The sequence below is a fragment of the Salarias fasciatus genome, chromosome 8, assembly GCF_902148845.1.
Source record: "Salarias fasciatus chromosome 8, fSalaFa1.1, whole genome shotgun sequence".
In the NCBI taxonomy this organism is placed as follows: domain Eukaryota; kingdom Metazoa; phylum Chordata; class Actinopteri; order Blenniiformes; family Blenniidae; genus Salarias; species Salarias fasciatus.
Window position 1 is genome coordinate 14,064,079 of NC_043752.1, and position 19,488 is coordinate 14,083,566.

A 19,488-nucleotide genomic window follows, 5' to 3' on the forward strand; every position below is an offset into this window, starting at 1 on the left:
TACAGTCAGTGAAGCCTCTGAGGCCTAATGACGGCACCACTGCGTTCTCCAACCCGCTAAACGCATCCACCCCAGAAATAAGCCGCGCAGAAACAAAGTCTGTGTCACACTGACCTCGGCGGTGACGTTGTCGTCGGCAGGTGAAATCCTCTCACCGTCAGCGGCGGTGTGATCTAACAGGGCTGGATTCATCTGCAATCCGCTCCGCCCGTTGCAGTGTCAACAGTCCTGAAATAGTAATGCCGTGATGTGTGAAACACAGACCGGAGTGATGCAGCCCTGCATTGAACGTGTGTGTTGCTGAAACAGGTGTTAAGGTTCATTAAGTCAGACGTGTACGGATCGGTGGATTGCTTGTAGCTACACTATCACAGACACAACATGCTGAAAATCAGAGGACTGCATTTTCTGATCAATCACAAAATAGAGGAGGCTGCATAGAAACAAGACTTTGTTCTGTACATAATTTTTCAATCTTTAAATCTTGTTGCATTCTTGTTATTTCATTTATCAATATAGATAAAACAAACTAAATAAAAATAAAATGAAAAGCCTTAAATATTAATTTGTGGCACAGAGACGGTGAATATCAGCTGAATGATGGAAGTAGACTGGAAGCTGAGTCAGGATGTATTGCTGTTCACCTACAGAGCTTAACAGTCATCTGGGTCATCTGTCCTTTGGCCTAATGGGAATCCTGCTGTCGGACGGTGGGCGTACTCATATTCTCCCTCAAAGCTGCTCGACTTTTACCCTGTAAGATCACAGCTTTCCTCAGGGGAGCCTGAAGAATCCAGCAGATTAGTGATAGATTCTCAGAAGCCGTTGTCCTTTTCGCTGACGGCTGATTACATGAGAGTGTGTGGGTTAGTGATCCAATTCAGTCAAAGCCGTGGATGGTTATAGCAGCGAGCAAGCACACCGGAAGAAAGAAGTTGGTCTTGTAGCAGACAGATTTAGCCACACTGAGCTTTGTTCCGTCTCATTGTACCAAGAAAAAAGTCAGACAACAAGCTTTTCTTATTCACCGGAGTCTCGATTTAGACCAGCAAAGCTAATCAATCTAATGACAGAAACAGACAGAGGGGTTTAAAAAAGGAAAACATCTGTCTGAACACTGTACAGACAGCGGCGCTGTCGCACATGGGCTCACACATGTGATTCAGTTAATCACAGTCAAAATCTGACCTTAAGAGCACTGGGACATTTTTTATTAATCACATCACTGAGATTCATTTTGAAATTACACGTTGAAGGACAAATGTTTGATGTCAAGCATCTGTGGGTCTTGCTTTTATCAAACCGAGGGTCCTGAGAGTTGCATCTAATCCAGGCTGAATATGGATGAGAGGCAGAGAATTCCTTGGACAGGTCAGTCCATCATTCGACACACACAGCAACCACAACCACACACTCTTATCCACACCTGCAAGAAATTTGGTGTCACCATTTAATCTGAAGTGCGCAATTTTAGACTATACCACAACTCCATGTGACCTTAATCTGAAGCATTTGACTCAAAAGTTTCCTGTAATTTCCATTCACTCCTTTTTGTGTGCATTGCAAGTTTTGACGACCACAGTCCTCTCTACATTTCTGACTTTCTACATCTTTTTATATGACCTTATACACCCAAATCATATCACTAGAACTAGTTCAATTGAATAGGATCAACCCCGCTGAAATGCACTGGATCAGTAGTGAGAGACAACTACAGCACAGAGGGTCAAGTGAGGGAAAACACTGTTCGCCTTAACTCTGTTGGCTTGAGAGGTGCAGTTCCGCCCGTTTGCATTGACAAAAATGTCAAAATAAGAACTTGTTTACTCTTGTAAGTTTCAATCCTGCTCAAAGTTGAGGCTATTTTATCAGAGTATTGAACTTTATATATTGAAGTCCACGGGTCAGGTTATATCACAGACTGAAGGCAAACACGTCACATGATTAAAACCAGGACCTGGAGCTGGGTTTATCTCTTACATAATGCTGGTGTACATCGAATCTATTGCTTTCAACGGTTTCAGGGTGAAAATGTGATTTTATTACATCAGAATGTCAATGTTTCATATCCATTTGGCCATTTTCATGAAACACTTTTGAAGAATAAGATTAAATGTGCATCACTGGATATGTATTTTGTTTAGTCTTCTTTCATTCTCATTTGCAGTTTCTCATTGTCAGGCCAAAACAACATCTGTAACTTCACCAAACTGATAAAGATGAGATTCTAAGTGTCTCGCAGACTGCTATTTATATCAGTTATTTCCTGCGGTGTGATAATTTCCCCCCTGTTGCTTTATTATGATTCAAATAATCCTCTGAATTCTGTTTATTGAACAAGTTCTGATGTGCAACTTAAAAAATGAGTTTTCCTGTCAGATATTCTGAGCAATTTGGTAAATTTAACTTAGGATAATAATGTAGCCTGCAGTTAATAAAGCAGGAAAAATATCCAAATCCATTTTATGAAATAATCCTAATCCTTCCACTTATGTATCTATGATATTTGGAAATTTCACTGTGGATTGATTGTGGCAAAACTGTTTTTTTTTTCTTCTATATTCTTCTTTGCAGGATTCATCTGTAATACACACTACAAAGTTGACAATAAACCAATGAAGTGTGTCTTGGTTTAATTGTCCTAAGTGATGTTATCATTACTGACAATATAATCAGAACTCTGTTGTTGTTTTTTTTTCAAGCGAAAATGTTTGTCCAGTAATTAATTTTCAAATACGACCCTGTGAACCAATTCACTTCATTTCTGATGGCGTGTTGTTTTGCTGTTGAAGAGGAAGATCCAATCAGGTGATCCTCAGAGTGGGCGCGGGGAAGGTGACTCGACATGACGACTTTGTTTTATTTTTTATTTTCAAGCTTTTGCTGCCCTCTACGGGCAGGAGGTGAGACATGTTTTTGAAACATTGAGTAGTTACATGTATTTTAAACTTTCTAAATCCACAAATCCTCTGTGTTCTTCTTCCTTCACCAGCTTTGGGTAGAGGTAAGGTGGGGAGAACACACACACACACACACGCGCGCGCGCGCGCAAATGTTAGTATGTTAATGCTTAAAAGTATTAGGATTTACTGTCAACTGATATGAATCATTGATCTATTTTCAGACTCAGTCGGACAGTGTGTGCAAATTAAACAAATTTCCAGAGTTGTGACATCGTGATATGTGCTTTTCAATTCTATCCACAAGGTGTCACCAGTGCCTAAACGAATGCAGATCTACTGCTTTTCTGACTTGTGCACTCCGGGACAGGAGCTGCACGCATCAGGCTCAGGGATTTTTTTTTTTTTTTTCCTTTCTTCCCATTTCGGACATTAGGTTTCCACTTGTGTTCTAAACAGGAAACAGAAGTGTTGCTGTTCTACGTGTTCTTGCCCAAACTGTCAAACCTGCAAACCTGAGCTGTTTCGCGTGCTGAGCGGAGCTGTCCACCGCTCCGTGGTGCTGAAATCCTGTCCGCTCCAGCAGCAGCGGGCGGATGAGTTCGTGTCCGGTGCGCGGTTTCACTGAATATTCAAAGCAGGACAGGCAATTTCACTAAACCACAATCACTTCCTTGGGCGTTTCATGAATTATTCAGTCAAATTTTATGTGAACGCATACATAAATCGTCTGTTTAAAAAAGGATTCTAAAATCATAGAAGACACTGCGTTCATAATTATTATCTTTAAAATAGCTTTTTAATCTATATTGTGTTTACAGTCAGACTTTATTGTTCATAAGAGAAAAACCTGAATAGTCTTGTGTAGGCTGTTGTATGTTTGACGATTTTTCCTTTAACGTTTAGATAGTGTTAAGCATATTTCCCTGAAAAGCACGTGCTGCTCGTGTGCGTAAATCTCTATAAGTATGGAACATTGTACTTTTCCGTAACATCAAAGTCAAGAGCCACATACTGGTCATTCTGAATACAAAGATTTTCTCTAAGCTCGCTCTTGTCGTGCTCACCGACTCTTATTGGTTGAAGTGATTGCTGCCACGGTTGGAAATTAACATAAAGGAGGCAAGTGGCGAAGGGATCCACTTGGGGGCAAGCTGGTGATGCGTCATAGCTCTTGGTGAAAAGGGAAGACAAAAAAGGGACTAAAATAGCGCCAAACCTGCGGGTTAATGTGCACCAATGGCCACGGAGTCACTCGTGGTCTCAGAGCAGAGCGCCAAAGTGCCACAGGTGACAGGAGGCATGAACGCAGAGATGAGGCAGTTTGCGCGTCCGCGGTGCTGCAAATAACTGATGAAATCTATTCAAACTAAACTTTGCCATGTAAGAACAGTGGTCGAAATCTCTGCAAGGTGCAGAAATCCGACGATTTCATCACGTCACTTCTCGGGAGATCATGAAACAGCGTCGGACGAGGCAGAGCCGAGGACGAGTTGAGGAAGCGGAGGAAAGCCATCTTCACCGATGAAGCAGCCAAGTTCCTCTGCGCCTCTCCCTTTACGCACAGGCGAGGTGAGGACGGAGAGCACAACATCAATGTAAAGAAAATACCAATGAGTCGTCCGAGGTGTTGAAAGAGCGGAAACAGACGGGAGAAGCACAACTACTTTTTTTGTTTTTTTTTTAATCGAAAATCGTTCCTGAAAAGCACACCATGGATGGAGAAGGAAGATCCTCCGGGCTGGCCAAATCAGCCGCTGTAAAACTGTCCGAGATGGGCGAAAGAACCAAGCAGTTTGGCACTGCGATGAGGGATCCTCACCAGCAAAGACGGATCATATTAGTGATTGTTTGCGTGGCGCTTCTGTTGGACAATATGCTCTACATGGTAATCGTGCCAATTATTCCAGACTATCTTGCTGATCTGGAGAGTGAGCAGTCAGAGCACGTCCACGTTGTGATGCACCCCAACAGCTCAGCCAACAGCACAAGCCAAGACAAAAGCAACAAGGACAATTTAGATGTCCAGATAGGAGTACTTTTTGCATCCAAGGCCATCCTCCAGCTGTTAGTTAACCCGCTGTCGGGAACTTTCATAGACCGGGTCGGATATGACATTCCACTTTTAATTGGACTCACTGTCATGTTTGTGTCCACCTGTATATTTGCTGTTGGGGAGAACTATGCGACTCTCTTTGTGGCCAGAAGTTTGCAGGGTCTGGGGTCTGCGTTCGCGGACACCTCTGGAATCGCCATGATAGCAGACAAGTACACGGAGGAGGCGGAGAGGAGCACGGCGCTCGGCATCGCCCTGGCGTTTATCTCTTTCGGGAGCCTGGTGGCGCCTCCCTTCGGGGGTGTCCTGTACGAGTTCGCGGGCAAGAAAGTGCCCTTCATCGTGCTCGCCTGCATCTGCCTGGCGGACGGCTTTCTGCTGCTGACCGTGATCAAGCCTTTCTCCAACAGGACTAGAGAGAACATGCCAGTCGGCACCCCCATCTACAGACTCATGATTGACCCTTACATAGCTGTGGTGGCCGGGGCGCTCACCGTCTGCAACATCCCCCTTGCCTTTCTGGAGCCCACCATAGCCAACTGGATGGAGACCACCATGCACTCCTCTCAGTGGGAAATGGGACTTACCTGGCTCCCAGCCTTCTTCCCTCATGTCCTCGGTGTGTACATAACCGTAAAATTGGCAGCACAGCGTCCGCATCTGCAGTGGTTCTACGGAGCCTTGGGCATGGTTATCATAGGAGCGAGCTCCTGCACGGTCCCTGCATGCAAAAGTTTCGGGCAGCTTATCGCCCCGTTGTGCGGCATTTGTTTCGGCATTGCACTTGTAGACACTGCACTGTTGCCCACGCTTGCGTTTTTAGTTGACGTGCGGCATGTTTCTGTGTACGGTAGCGTTTACGCTATAGCAGATATCTCCTATTCCGTTGCATATGCTATGGGTCCCATTGTAGCCGGGCAGATCGTGCACACCCTCGGCTTTGTACAACTTAATCTGGGCATGGGTCTTGTCAATGTGCTTTACGCGCCAGCCCTGCTGCTGCTGCGCAACGTGTGCCAAATGAAACCGTCCTACTCAGAGAGAGATAACCTGTTAGAGGAGGCTCCGCAGGGGCTGTATGACACGATTAAGATGGAGGAGAGGAGAGCTAAAAAGAAAGGCTACAGTTCTGCGGGGAACTGCCTGTCAGTAGATGAAAACGGGTTTGACCCCTTCAAAGCACAGCGGTCCTTGTCAGAGGAGTCGTCCGGTCCGGAGTACACTTAGAGCAGGCGCACACACTCCGAGCGCCACCCGGAACATTCCCACCAGGAGATTTGTTGATGAGGCAGGCAGGTTTTAATCTCGTGATTTCAACTTTTTGTAAGTACCGATGTGCAATATGAACACCCAATCACCAAAATCATGATTGCGTGACCCGTTTTTCCAAAGTTTACTCTTTTCTTTTTTGACTGTGATTTCATTGTGTCAACAAGTCTGTGTAGCGTTTGTCATGGACGTGTAACTGGAGTTTTGTGAGAGATCTATCAGATAATGTTGAAACTGTGTGTATTAATGAGTATCTTAAAAAAAAATGGAGACATAAATAGATAAATGTGCGTACAAGATCATATGGGACCAACTATAAGCAGCACATTTCCCCCCCTCACACAAAATAGCCTATATTTTTAGTCTTTGAGGAAACGTTTTTTACTTGCACATCAATGGCCTCTTTTTTCTGTCTTTCTTCAGTTTTCATTTTGTAACTAGTGGGCCTGTTACAGCTTTTTATTTAAAGTGTTTTTCTGTTGTTTGAAACTAAATGTATAATATGAAAAAAAAAATAATAATAACTGTATATATGTGGATATATGCACAATGTAAATTGTTCAAACATATGTGGACCTCTATGAAGTGTGTATGTGTGTCGTGAGCGCGCGTGTGCGTGTGTGAAACATTTTGTCAACTCGTAGCTTATGAAGAGTCTCCTCAAGATGAAAAAAAAAACAGATGTATTCATTTAAAAATTGTTGTTTTAATAAATCTCTGTTTGGATCTGCGTGACAACGATGAGTTCATTTTCATTTCAAGCAACAAAAGTCGGAAATAAAACGAAATGAGGCGATTATTGTTGCTTACTCTTGTAAGAGGCATGTGGAAAATCTTTTTCAAAGTGTCAAAAATATGGATTTGAATAAACTGCAATTATAAAACACGGATCAAAAACGTTATTTAAAAGATTTGCCCGTATTCAAGTGATACGTCTATAAAAAAACACAATCACTCAAGTTAACAACATAAAAACCAAAATAAACATATGCAAGAGTGATACAGTTTAGATAATAAAGCTTTTGCAAAGCAGCTTCTATTTGCAGATCATTCAGTATGAAAAAAGAAGAAAAAGAAAAAGCCCCCACAGGTTTCATGTCGACCGGCAATGGGTCGGATCTCACAACCACAAACCAAAAACTGTCAGAGAGCCGTTTTTATATATTAAAATTATTACCGGGTGTGGGCGGGAGTGGGGAAGAAAGCTGTCAGATAATATGTTCCGCGAATAGATTTCGATGGGAGGAGTTTCTTGCCTCAAGGGGGAAGGTGAACGCCAACACCTTCAGCATCTTTTCCAGGGTGCGCTTTAATGTGGAGCCACGCGCGTGGACCGCCGCACGACGGACGGACCTTTACTCTGAGATGGCTTTTCACGGTGTGGAAGTATACGAGACAATGTGAACTTCCACGCACTCCTCTGAGCCCCCCTTTAGTACTGCACTGATCGGGTAAGGAATTTTTTTTTAGCTTTCAAAAGCTGACAAGAAAAGTTGATATGTACTTTATGAGCGTCTTTGACGCACAGCGAGGAAATGTTTCATTACAAGAAGCTGGAGAAAACTATTTGAAAGTGTCTTCCTAACTTAAAGAACAAAACAAACTTTTTGAGTTGTTTTTATTGCTACAGGTATTCACTTCCAACGACAAAGAGCCATCTCCTGTATAACATAGATTTATATATCAACATCAAACTTAATAAAATAAAATAAAATGAAACAAAATAAAGCGTGTTTTAAAATTACATAATGTTTCATTTAATTTACTTTGCGATTTATCTGCTTTGAAAACGACACATAACATAACATGGGTTTGTAAGATGTCTCTGCTGCGGGGAGCAATGGGGCGCAGCTGGATTTCAAGGACAAGCAGCAAATTGCATTGGACTGAAAAATCATGACGAATGGAAGCCTGCTGGCTGCACTTCCAGACGGCATCATTTAGCTGCATTCCTCAATAGACATAAGGAAAAAAAAAAACATTAATTCTTTCAATGTCCTTTCTTTTAAATGTGTTCATATGCTTGGTGCAGGGAAGGCTGAACTTCAACCCTCTCAAGGGGGTTTCCACATCACTTTTCCTTGACTGGACTGAACTGGATCGCAAACATGCCTATCTTGGAGAGGGAGACTGCGAGAGACCGGGAAAGTCAAGTAGGAAAACACGTTTGTCTTTTACATTCTCCATTTGATTCTTGAAAGTTTGAACAGTGAACAGTTTCGCTGTCCGCGGTGCTGAAAAGCAGAAACACCTTCAGCACCACGGACAGCGCCGCTGTCACTCGCCTGAGAGACCACTAGGGGCAAAAATCACACAGCAGGCCTTTTTATTTTCAGGTGGATAAGTCTTATTAAACAAATTGTCAGGGTATTACCGTACTTTCTTTTATCAGGTGGTAATAGTTGAATGTGATAAATATAATTATCACTATATGTTTTGACTGAATATGACTTAAATTCTGATGTTTAAACCGTCCCTTAAACTGCACAAAATGTCAACACCATCCTGTCCATGAACTTTCAGATAAACGTCATTTTGAAGAGCCTCCCATATATCAATATTAACATGTTGGCTTACGAACAGCTTCCGGTATGCAAATTCAGAAACATCACACGGAAAAGATAATAAATTTGCACTTTTCATCGTTACTAAACAACACCCATGAGACCCTTAGAAACAGTCTCCAATATGCCTCGAAGCACTCCAGATTAATTATTAACTCTGACTCTAATGATAAAAGCATCAAGGAAAAAAAAAAGAGAGAAAATAACTCCACTTTTAATGAAGGTTGTCTTGGAATATATTAAAATGTTGACCAGCTCATGTCCTTCCTATGCTCTCTTTGAGTAATCGTTAAATATGATGTTGATATTATTATTATTATTATTGTTATTTTTAATTTATTATTATTATTTTTTTAATATTGTTATTATTGTTATTCACAGGGGTTGCCAAAGGTTCCCGTCCCTCCACTGAAACAAACCCTGGACACATACCTGAAGTGTGTGCAGCATCTGGTGAAAGAGGAGCAGTTTAGAAAAACGAAGACCATCGTGGAGAAGTTCGGGGCTCCTGGAGGTGTCGGAGAGATTCTGCAGAAAAAGCTCGTGGAGAGGAGGGACAAGACAACCAACTGGGTAAAACAACAGCTCTCTTTCTTTTTGTTGAACATTTTATAAAACACTCGATTGCCCTGATTCCAATAAAGATCTGTTTTTTGTTGTATTTTGTTGTCTGCCTAAGTACCCATCTGTGCTTCACCCTTGCAAAGCTTTTAGTTATATTGCAATGTGACTGAACTATGGTGAAGTTTTGCAGATTTATTATAAAACTGACTCAGACTTTCAGTTTAATCAACACATTTGTATGAAAAGTTAAACAAAGTATTCTGACACCTGGTGCTGACAATTTATCTGAGCTATTGCTTGTTCTCTAGTGCGTCAGTCTGCTGTCCTGCATCTCGGTCGCTCCACAAGTCATCCAGCTCAGCGAGATCTATCACACTCCCACTCTCACGTTGGCTCTCTCCTACTCTCTTTTTCATCCGTCAGTGATACACTGTGATGGATTTTTACTCCACTGCCCACAGATCTCAACTCGAAGAGTAATAACTTCAGTCCAGGACACTTGACAAAACAACATTTCTCAAAGGACATCTTCCTGTGTTTACATCTAGGTGTACGACTACTGGCTAGAAGACATGTACCTGAACAACAGGCTGGCTCTACCAGTCAACTCCAGCCCCGTCATGGTGTTTCCTAAACAGACGTTCAGGGATCACGCTGATGCACTCAGGTTTGTTGATTATTTGTGTGCTTTTAGTGTTTTCATTCTATTTTTTTTTAGTGACTATCAATAGATCTTGAAAACAGTGTTTCAAGCAAGGTTCAAACAGAAAGACCACAATGATCTGGGCTACGTGAAAAAGAAACAAATGAAAAAAGAAATCCTCAAGTGAGGCATTTAATCTCAAACAGAAGCAATATGTAAGAAAGAGTAAGCATTTAACCCTTCCCAAAGGAGCTGTGCGCGGGCACTGTGGTGCCCCCCGGAGTTAATGGGCTGTGTGCAAGGGCCCACAGTGTGTGGGAGTGAAGTGGGGACAAGCAGCAACTTTCACTTTCTGCACGGCAACCTCTTGCAAGTCCAGGGTATTTGAACCAGCAGCGCTCCAGTTGTTGCACAGTCTGTTCCCAAAACATTGGGTGGAACTGGTGCTTTGCAATAGTTATCTGGATAATGAGTAACTTTAATACTGTCTCCTGCAATATGCAGATATTTCCCAGACTCAGTCTATTGGTAGGAAATACTACAGTCACACATACTTTGGAGATTAAACACAAATGCCATGTTGAGTGCTGACATTTTATTAAGTAACCAAAAAGTTAAAACCTTTCAATTCAGGACATCAAATTTCAAAATGACTTTTAGTTAAAAGTCAAGGGTTTTATTTTATTTTCAGCCACAGATTTATATCACCTTAAATTCTGGAGCCAGCCAGATTAAAAAACAAACAAATAACAGAAAAAAAACCCTAATATGACAACAAAGCAAATAGGGAGACAAAATAACACAGATCACTTGCCAAGTTGAGCGAGGAACAAAAACTTATTGAAACTGATCTACTCTTAATTTCAAAGTAATAAAAGCATCAACTAAACGGAAAAAGCCATTTATGAAATAATACTGCACTGAATCATAGCTAAATGTAGGAACTGTACATACTGAGCTCTTTAGCTGCTGACAGGCTTTATGTCCTGTTCGGCGGACGCAGATTCAGATTAAGATCTGAATTACAGTCATGGGGAGACTCTCTGCCCATTATTAAATGAGCCGTGGTGCACCAGACATTGCACCGGTCCATCCAGCCCTGTAACTCAACATTAGCTTTTGTCAGCTCACACCGCACTAACTGAATATTTCCAGAGCACCCCAAGCAGCTGGTAATCTACTGACACAGTCACTTATTAGATTGGGAGTGACAGGGCCAAGCTCTCCACAGAGACTGCTAGTCAGGCCTCATTTAGGGGTGTGGTGCGCTGTGGCTGCCTCTCTTGTATTGATCTGGCTTTGAACGTAATAACATCGAGACAAATGACATACAACACAAGACCTGACAAGGCTCTGTGTTTTCTTTTTTTTGCCCACGCCGCCTACTCACACATAAAGTCTTGCTCTCGCTCACACACAGATAAATGCACATGGCTCATTTACTGTATCTCAGTAATTTACCATGATATGATTACTGTTAGACCTGTGAGATGCTGGAGTCCATCGAAATATAATCACTGGCCCTTCTGTGTAGAATATAGCAGAGCAAACTCTTCACCCCTATTTTTAAATAACTTCAATCTTTTCTTTTTTAGATTTGCTGCTCGTCTCATCAGGGGAGTGCTGGAGTATAAGGCTCTCATTGATGCGTAAGTTTTACCTGTATTAGATTACCTGCCAGCCTCACACAGTGCACATTAAGTAAAACCAACGTATAATAATGGGTCACGAGTTCCCATGTGAGGTGTTTAATATCGTGTCTCAGGCGAGCACTGCCGGTGGATTTTGCCCGGGGTCAGCTTGCTGGGACTCCTCTCTGCATGGAGCAGTACTACCGCCTCTTTACCTCCTACCGATTCCCGGGGCTAAAGACAGACCTGCTGAAGGTCCAGATGAACACAGCCTCCTCGGCGCCTGATCACATGATTGTTGCGTGCAAGAACCAGGTCAGTGCACTGATCTCTGAGGAGGACGTTCAAACATACATAAACAAATACAAACAATAGTTCATATTAAACCAAAATACAACAATTTAACATTTCCATGTAATTGACTTGTCACAGCAACACCGGAAGGCTTCAAATATGCTAAACATTGCAGGCAGCCTGTGTGCACACACTGGAGCTGAGCTACAGATGGGAACTCTACATTTCACTGCACTGATCTTAATTGAACTGATGCACATATACCCAATCCTTCATTTAGCAGTGGTCTTGTGTGATTTTATGCGAAGCGTCAGATCACACATAGCGAGTCCCAAATTCAACTTTGCCTAATTTAGCCTCACTATAATCTCCAGCATGTGGTCATTACCCTCTCATTTCCCTCAAAGTATCTCAGTCCTCGCTGATGATTCTCATTCACATAACTGCGCGGAGCTCATGCCAACATCTGCATGTCTTACGGTGCAAGGCTGCAATATTGATTTTATTTTGGTCAAGGTCTGTGGCTTCCAATTGCCGTGGAAAAAGGCAGGAGCCCTCACCTAGAAACGGTTGTGGGAGCTATCAATCTGCAGTGCATAAGAGCCCGTCCCCGCAGAGATCCAGGAAGTTAACTTAATTACTGCTGATTAAATCTGCCATTTTGTCTAAGAGCTTCCTTGAGTTGCGTACTTAACTGATCGCAGTGAAGGTGCCATATTGTAGGCAGCAAGTGGCCATTTTTAGTCCCTGTCTTTATTATGAATGTCCTTGCTACTGTAGTCCTTCTAATATTGTTTAGCAGTAACTGCAGTCTCACAAAGTACTCTCAAGCAAGGACATATTTAGACATGAGTCATCATACTAAGGTGCATTGTGTATGCTTTTAAGAAGATTCTTTTCCCTCCTTGTCTCTCAAGTTTTTCGTGTTGGACATCATCGCAAATGGCAAGCAGCTCAATGAAGCGGAGATTTTATCACAGCTGGAGAAGATCATGAAAATGTCTGAAAACGCAGAAGAGAGACTCCCTCCGATCGGTATACTGACGTCTGATGGGAGAACTGAATGGGCGCAAGCCAGAGAAGCACTGATAAAAGGTCTCAGGCCAACTCTGTCTTTTATTTTATCTTAATCATTATAACTTTATTTCACAACTGTCTCATCAAGTCATGGCTGACTCCGATAATTCCTCTATCCAGATCAAACAAACAAGGACTCTCTGGCTTTGATCGAGAGCTGTATATGTGTCATATGTCTGGATGAGCCCAGCAGGCTGGAGGCCAGCGATACAAACCGAGCTCTAATGATGCTACATGGAGGCGGGCGTGAAAAAAATGGTGCAAACCGCTGGTATGATAAGTCAATGCAGGTAGGACCATATCGGAGACGGCTCTGCCTTCATTGAGTGTAAAATCCATGCTGTCGGTGATCGAATTTGTCTCAGTTTGTTATAGGAATGAACGGGATTTGTGGAGTAGTGTGTGAGCATTCCCCGTTTGAAGGGATCGTCATGGTGCAGTGCTCAGAATACCTCATGAAATATGTGTAAGTTGGATTCCTGCGGCAGCATTTAATTACCCGCTGGACGCTGTGACACCAGTGAAAGCTGCTGAGTCCAGGAGTTTAGAAAACATTGATGATGTTGTCGTTGTGCTAAACAGAACAGGAAACCCGTCCAAGACCGCTGCTTCCTCTTCCTTGAGAGAACTTTCCCCTCCGAGGAGGCTGCGGTGGAAATGCAACTCAAACATCCAAGGACTCCTGACAGCATCTGGAGACAGACTTCAGAGGCAAGACACAAAGCTGATAATCATACATACATACTGTATAGTCTGTAATTGAAGGAACTTTAAGAATCTCACTTCCTTTTGTTTGTTCCTTTTGCTTCAGACTGGTGAACAATCTTGACATGGATGTATTCGATTTTAAAGCTTATGGAAAAGAGTTCATCAAGAAACAGAAGATGAGTCCAGATGCCTTCATACAAGTCGCCTTACAGCTTGCATTTTACAAGTAAAAGTATTTATTATACTTAGATTTGAACTCAACTGAGACGTTTTACCACTGTCATACCTTTTCACGGTGCGTCTGTCCTGAATTCAGGTGCAGCGGGAGACTCGTTTCTACTTACGAAAGTGCGTCCATTCGGCGTTTCCAGGAAGGCAGAGTGGATAACATTCGCTCGGCGACCGCCGAAGCCCTGGCCTTCGTGAAATCGATGACAGATGAGAGGGTAACTTTCACCGTGAGTCATTTTTCTTACTTCCGCTCCAATTACTAACTCCCAGATTACAGTTCATCATGCCAGCTCAAACGAAACAGGTGCGACTGGCCCACCTTGGCACACTGAAGCCAATGTCCCAATTCAGACAGATGAGCTCCCTGCAGATTTAGCAGATCTATGAAAAATGATCGCCTGTACTGTAGCCTTTTTTGTAACATGTGATAAATGCTCCATAGTTATTTTCCCTTGAAAAGTGTTTTTATTTCTCCCAACAGGACTCTGAGAAAATGAAACGACTGAGGGACGCAATAAATGCCCAGACAAATTATACAGTTGCGGTAAGTAATTAAAATCTTTGAAATTATGTTAATGTACACACATAGAAGAGGTTAATAGGTCATTTAAAGAAAAAAAAATCCTTGTCCTTGTTCAAAGTCAGATGGGATTATTGCAGCCGCTGTGGACACTGAGAAGGAGAAAGCAGGATAGAAGCTAAATGGATGAACGAGGATTGTGAAATTGGTTTATCATGAATGTCGCCTCTCAGTGGAAGGAATTTGGATTTTACTTCGATTTTGCTTGATGATAATAAATAGACAGCTGCTCTTTTCAGGCTATTACAGGGATGGCGATGGACAATCATCTCCTCGGGCTCCTGAGGATTTCAGCAGAGCTCCGCATGGAGAAGCCAGATATCTTCTGTGATGAAACATACCGGGCGAGTAACCACTTCATCCTCTCCACCAGCCAGGTAACATGCAATCCCATTTGACTCTGGTTTTTAATAATTGTCCTTAGATTATTGCCTGAAACTTGCAGCGGATGGATGACATTTGAAGCATATAGTGCACAAACATAATATTCTCCATATTCTGGACCCAATAGGTTTAGAACAAATTAAGCGATCAACAAGATAAACACAGAAATATTGATTTTCTTCTGATTGTCCATTGACTGAACACGAATAACAAAGCCAGAGATCATCAAGGGACTCAGAAAATCTACTTCAAACATCAAACCATACTCGCAAACCTCTGGGGTTGAACAGACTTAGGATATTCTGGTGTTCTGGGAATCTCCACAATCAAAAATATTTTATGTGTGATGCTTAAGGAAACCATACACAAGACATCAGAGAAAACACTCATTACACTGTATATTTGTATACCACCGTTTTCTGGCTGAGACGTTTAGCTTTGATACTTTAAATGTGAGAAAGCAAAACAAAGAATATTAGCTATTTATGCCATACAGTTGTTTCAAAATTAAATAATATTAGTATATAATACTGTAATATAGATTTAGGATTAGCATTTTTCAATCAGCAGCAACGTGTTCATTATAACTTCTGTAATACAATATATTTGTATTGTACATATAGTATATATGTATTTTTAATTCCACACAGTTCTCTCTAAAAGAATAGAACATATTGCAACGTTGTCTTGTCTGCAGGTTCCTACCACAGTGGAAATGTTCTGCTGCTATGGCCCTGTGGTGCCAAATGGTTACGGCGCCTGCTACAATCCCCAGTCCGACCACATCCTCTTCTGCGTGTCCAGCTTCTGGGAGAACACGGAGACGAGCTCCACCGTTTTCGTCAAAGCCCTGAACGAGGGCCTGCTGGAAATCAGGGACCTGTGCAATCGTAGCAATGCTGAGGCGAGCAAACTGGCCGAAAGTAGCCGAGGAGCCAGCCAGCCTCACAAATCAGGGAAGTAAAGCCATACTGAGTGAGCAGGCCCACTTGACTGCTCCTCTCAGTGCTCTTAGACTTAGATTTTAACTCTAGACTCAGTAGCTAAGATGCCTTTATGTGTCGTCGTTTCAATATTGTTCCTTTTGCAACCAAATGCAAAGCCTTAAAGTTCACATATAACTACATATAGTATGTAAATATTGGAAAAATATGAATGATAACTATGGAATAACTTTTATTTTGGATCCAAAAGATTTCAGGTCCAACAATGAGCCTGCTTGACTTGGTAGACTGTGGTTAACTAGTCTGCTGCCTTTAGGAAACGGAAGCCATGTGTTGCTGTGTGAGGGTGAATATTTATGTCAGTTAGTAACTCAGTCATCTAAAAGTGTATCTTACATGCATAGACAAGTGTGTTGAAGTGAATTATAACAATCATAACACCCTGTAAATGTAACCCTGCCAACCTCACTTTGCGTGCACCAGTGTGTGAAAAGTTATGCTGTAACATGTATTTAAATGTGATATTTTTGCCATTGCGAGGTTGCAATGACGACATACATAAATAAAGTCTGTCAGGTGAGGCACTTTAATATATTTATAGACATAGCAAAGAGAAGTAGATATAAATATTGTGATTAGAGATGAAATTGAGTTTTGTCATATGGTTTTCGTGGCACACTCGTACTGTACTGTATGTATACCATAGCAATAGTAAATATGTGCAAAGTGTGATAAACAGTATTATCTTGTAACCAAGATGCAGTCCCACGGCGACTGAGGCATACCACTGTGTCCATGTGTATATATAGGTGCGTTTAGAAGTAGAACAAGGTTAGTGATGTGTTTGTATAATGTAGGCGCAATAAAAACTAGAGGAAGTGCAGTAATTGAGTCTGTGAGCATTGTGCAAAATGAAGGTCGATAGATGCATGGGGTAAATAGAAGATCAATCACTAGAGATGCTATTTTTGATATGCAGAAAAAGAATAATGTTCTAAAAATCAATATTGTGCATGCTGTTTCCCCCAGAAACGTCCATCCAAAGTGTACCGTGGTGATTCTTCTGCAAACGTACGATGTGGGTCTTGTCCAATCTGTGGCAGTTTGCTGTACTGCAAATTGAAATCTGTAGCTGTGACAATGAGGATACGTGTCGTCTTGTGTCCATGAGGTGTGTGCAAGTGTGTGCGAGTGTCTGTTATTTGTTTGTGCATCATCAAGCCAAAGTGAATGTGAAAACTGCACGGATAACGTTCTCATGTCAGGAGATAAAACATGCATGTTTATTCTTACATCATAGCTGTATTTTTGTATGTTCACTTGAAAATATGAATTAAATATTACTAACTATGAACTACTAAATGCCTTAAAGTGAAGTAATGCAAAGTGTTATTGACATTTCCTGTGAGATGTAAAATTCTGTTGTATGTTTCAACTCTGACGTCACTTTGAAGTGTTTCTGCTTGGTGTTTGTGAAGTGGTACCTGTATGTAAAAGAATGTAATGTTTGCTGTGTTGATCAGTTGGTTCTGTCTTTGTTTGGTTAGTTAAAAGAGTTGTTCACATTCAGGCTGTTTTGTTCACTGCAATATGGTATTGATGTAGCCTGATTGATTAATTTACATTTTGTAAATGTGACTGATATGTAACACGTCACTGACAGGCATAATAGTTTGTTTTTTTTCTAGAATCATTTAATATTAAGTGAAGTGAAAAATCCAGTATTTATCTTTTTTTTGTGCAGAAAAAAGTTTCAGGAGGGACTATGAAAATATCATCAGTATTAAAAAGATCATGTGGATCAAAAATAGTTGCATAAATCTATAAATAAAGGGAACTTCAATCGATTTTTATGAAGTCTGTCAGCTTTTTTGTCACATGTGTAAAGCAGCGCCCACTTATTTACTTTTTAATTATATTCCATTCCCATTTGATTTTTTTCAGGCTTAAATCAACTCAAACAGAATGATTTTTTAGTTGCAAAAATGCACCAAAGGAACAGACATTCTATTAATTTTCATGTAATAATGCGACACTTAGTAGAATGTTTAGAGGGATTCACCAGGAGCGGCGAACATGCATGCAAGTCATTGCTACAGAAACATTTGCATTTGCAGCAGACGATGAGAAAAGTGATCTTAGTTCCAGCTGCACAGGCCATCATTGTTGGCCTGCGTTCATCACTGAGACCTCCATTATCTTTCCCACGCAAGGTTTGATTGCAGGTTATCACAAAGGTCATCAGAAAATGTAGAATAAAAACTTTGAGCAAGGCCACTGATTTTTGTGTTGATTGTTTCCAACTCTCTTGTTTCCTGGATCCTCCTGAACGTGCGTCTTCAAGTTCCCTTGAGAGGGAATCCAAATTCTTTGACATGTTTTAACACATTTTTTTAAAGCAGTGCAATAGATACATTGCCTAGTAATTAGCTACTTTTAAAATATTGTGACTCAGTTACTGTCTCAGTTACTTTTTTGAAGAAGTAACTAGTAACTACAACAAAAAACTTTTGCAAAGTAACTTGCCCAACACTGCTTTTAAGTATACAAGTTCACTCTCTACTGTAATTGTACTAGTTTTATACTCCTAGTTCACATTTTAGTTTATTGTTGTACGCTTTAAGTATAATTGTATCAAAAGTGAAAAGATGCTGTTGTAATGAGGAAGTGGATTGGAGGAAGAATTTGAGAAGAATTCAAGCTTCCGTTCGGTACGTACAGCAGTCCTGTGAAGACATTCTGATAAGAGGCACAGTGGAAGGAGGACATTAAACACGCAACACTTCTCACTCCTGGTCAGGTGTGAAAATTTACTATATTATTAACTAAACTCCTAAATGTTCTCAATGTATTGTCTTCTCTGCAGTGTATCTTACTGTACCTCAGCAGCTTTGCCTTTGGGTTTAATCTCCAGACGCTCTTCATCCGGTTGACAGTCTGACCAAAGTCGTTCAGGGTCAGAAGACTCTGCAGGGTGGAGTTCATGTAGCAGGTCTGACACAAATTTGGAAATCTGACAAATAAAATGACAAATTCATCAATTCCTCACAGAACCATCAAGCTTATTTTCTCTGAACAATGTGATAGATTAGGTTCAGTCTGGCACTGGTGTATTTACCCGAAGAGTCAGGGGTGCCGCAATTCCTCCTTCTGTCTCCATCTCTACAATTAGATTAAAGAAAAAAAAGCGTAAAACATGTCAGGTTGGATTCAGACAGAGCTCAAAGTTAGAAAACACATTTGAATCAGACGAGAAACGTCACTCTGTAAGACTTTGGTGAAAGTAATTTCAGCAGCTGGCTGTTGAAAGGTCAGTTTTGTCTCATTGACTAAAATAATTTTTAAGCAAAAGGTAAATAAAAGATTCTTGAGCCTGTGGCTCAGCCTCCAGCTTCCTCCTCTGCATTGGGAAACACGAGAAACATTGTGGTGAAAATGTGTATGAATTAGAACAAACCACTAAATACAGATAATACAGGCAAATAAAATCAGTTGACATGAAGCTTAGTCACTTCGTCTCAAACTTACCTTGGAAGGGCCAGCGTCGTCGTCCCTCCGCTTCCCCTTCCTCTTTCACTCCATATTACTGGACTCAGTAGGTTGCTCTGATGGCAGACACACAAATAAATTCAGTTAGGTGGTG

At 41.4% G+C, this 19,488-nt stretch overlaps 2 protein-coding genes across 2 annotated transcripts; both read left to right on the forward strand.

Moving 5' to 3' along the window:
* The first annotated feature begins 4,609 nt into the window (after nucleotides 1-4,609).
* Nucleotides 4,610-6,482, forward strand: slc18a3b (solute carrier family 18 member 3b). Its single transcript, XM_030098412.1, has one exon. The coding sequence runs from the start codon at nucleotides 4,615-4,617 to the stop codon at nucleotides 6,181-6,183; it is 1,569 nt and encodes a 522-aa protein (XP_029954272.1). The 5' UTR covers nucleotides 4,610-4,614; the 3' UTR covers nucleotides 6,184-6,482.
* A 1,181-nt stretch (nucleotides 6,483-7,663) lies between these two features.
* Nucleotides 7,664-16,368, forward strand: chatb (choline O-acetyltransferase b). The gene is made up of 15 exons (XM_030098411.1): nucleotides 7,664-7,676; nucleotides 8,258-8,378; nucleotides 9,171-9,362; nucleotides 9,902-10,020; nucleotides 11,592-11,645; nucleotides 11,762-11,942; nucleotides 12,839-13,016; nucleotides 13,119-13,288; nucleotides 13,364-13,464; nucleotides 13,581-13,709; nucleotides 13,810-13,932; nucleotides 14,023-14,164; nucleotides 14,419-14,481; nucleotides 14,757-14,894; nucleotides 15,599-16,368. The coding sequence occupies exons 2-15, from the start codon at nucleotides 8,334-8,336 to the stop codon at nucleotides 15,863-15,865; spliced, it is 1,902 nt and encodes a 633-aa protein (XP_029954271.1). The 5' UTR covers nucleotides 7,664-7,676; nucleotides 8,258-8,333; the 3' UTR covers nucleotides 15,866-16,368.
* The last annotated feature ends 3,120 nt before the right edge of the window (nucleotides 16,369-19,488 follow it).

What these genes read in the sequence shown, in the direction of transcription:
- slc18a3b (XM_030098412.1), top strand. Translation starts at nt 4,615, where the DNA reads ATGGATGGAGAAGGAAGATCCTCCGGGCTGGCCAAATCAGCCGCTGTA.
- chatb (XM_030098411.1), top strand. Translation starts at nt 8,334, where the DNA reads ATGCCTATCTTGGAGAGGGAGACTGCGAGAGACCGGGAAAGTCAA. An exon ending in GGGACAAGACAACCAACTGG is followed by an intron (nt 9,363 to 9,901) that starts GTAAAACAACAG and finishes GTTTACATCTAG; the next exon opens with GTGTACGACTACTGGCTAGA. An exon ending in GATCACGCTGATGCACTCAG is followed by an intron (nt 10,021 to 11,591) that starts GTTTGTTGATTA and finishes TTTCTTTTTTAG; the next exon opens with ATTTGCTGCTCGTCTCATCA.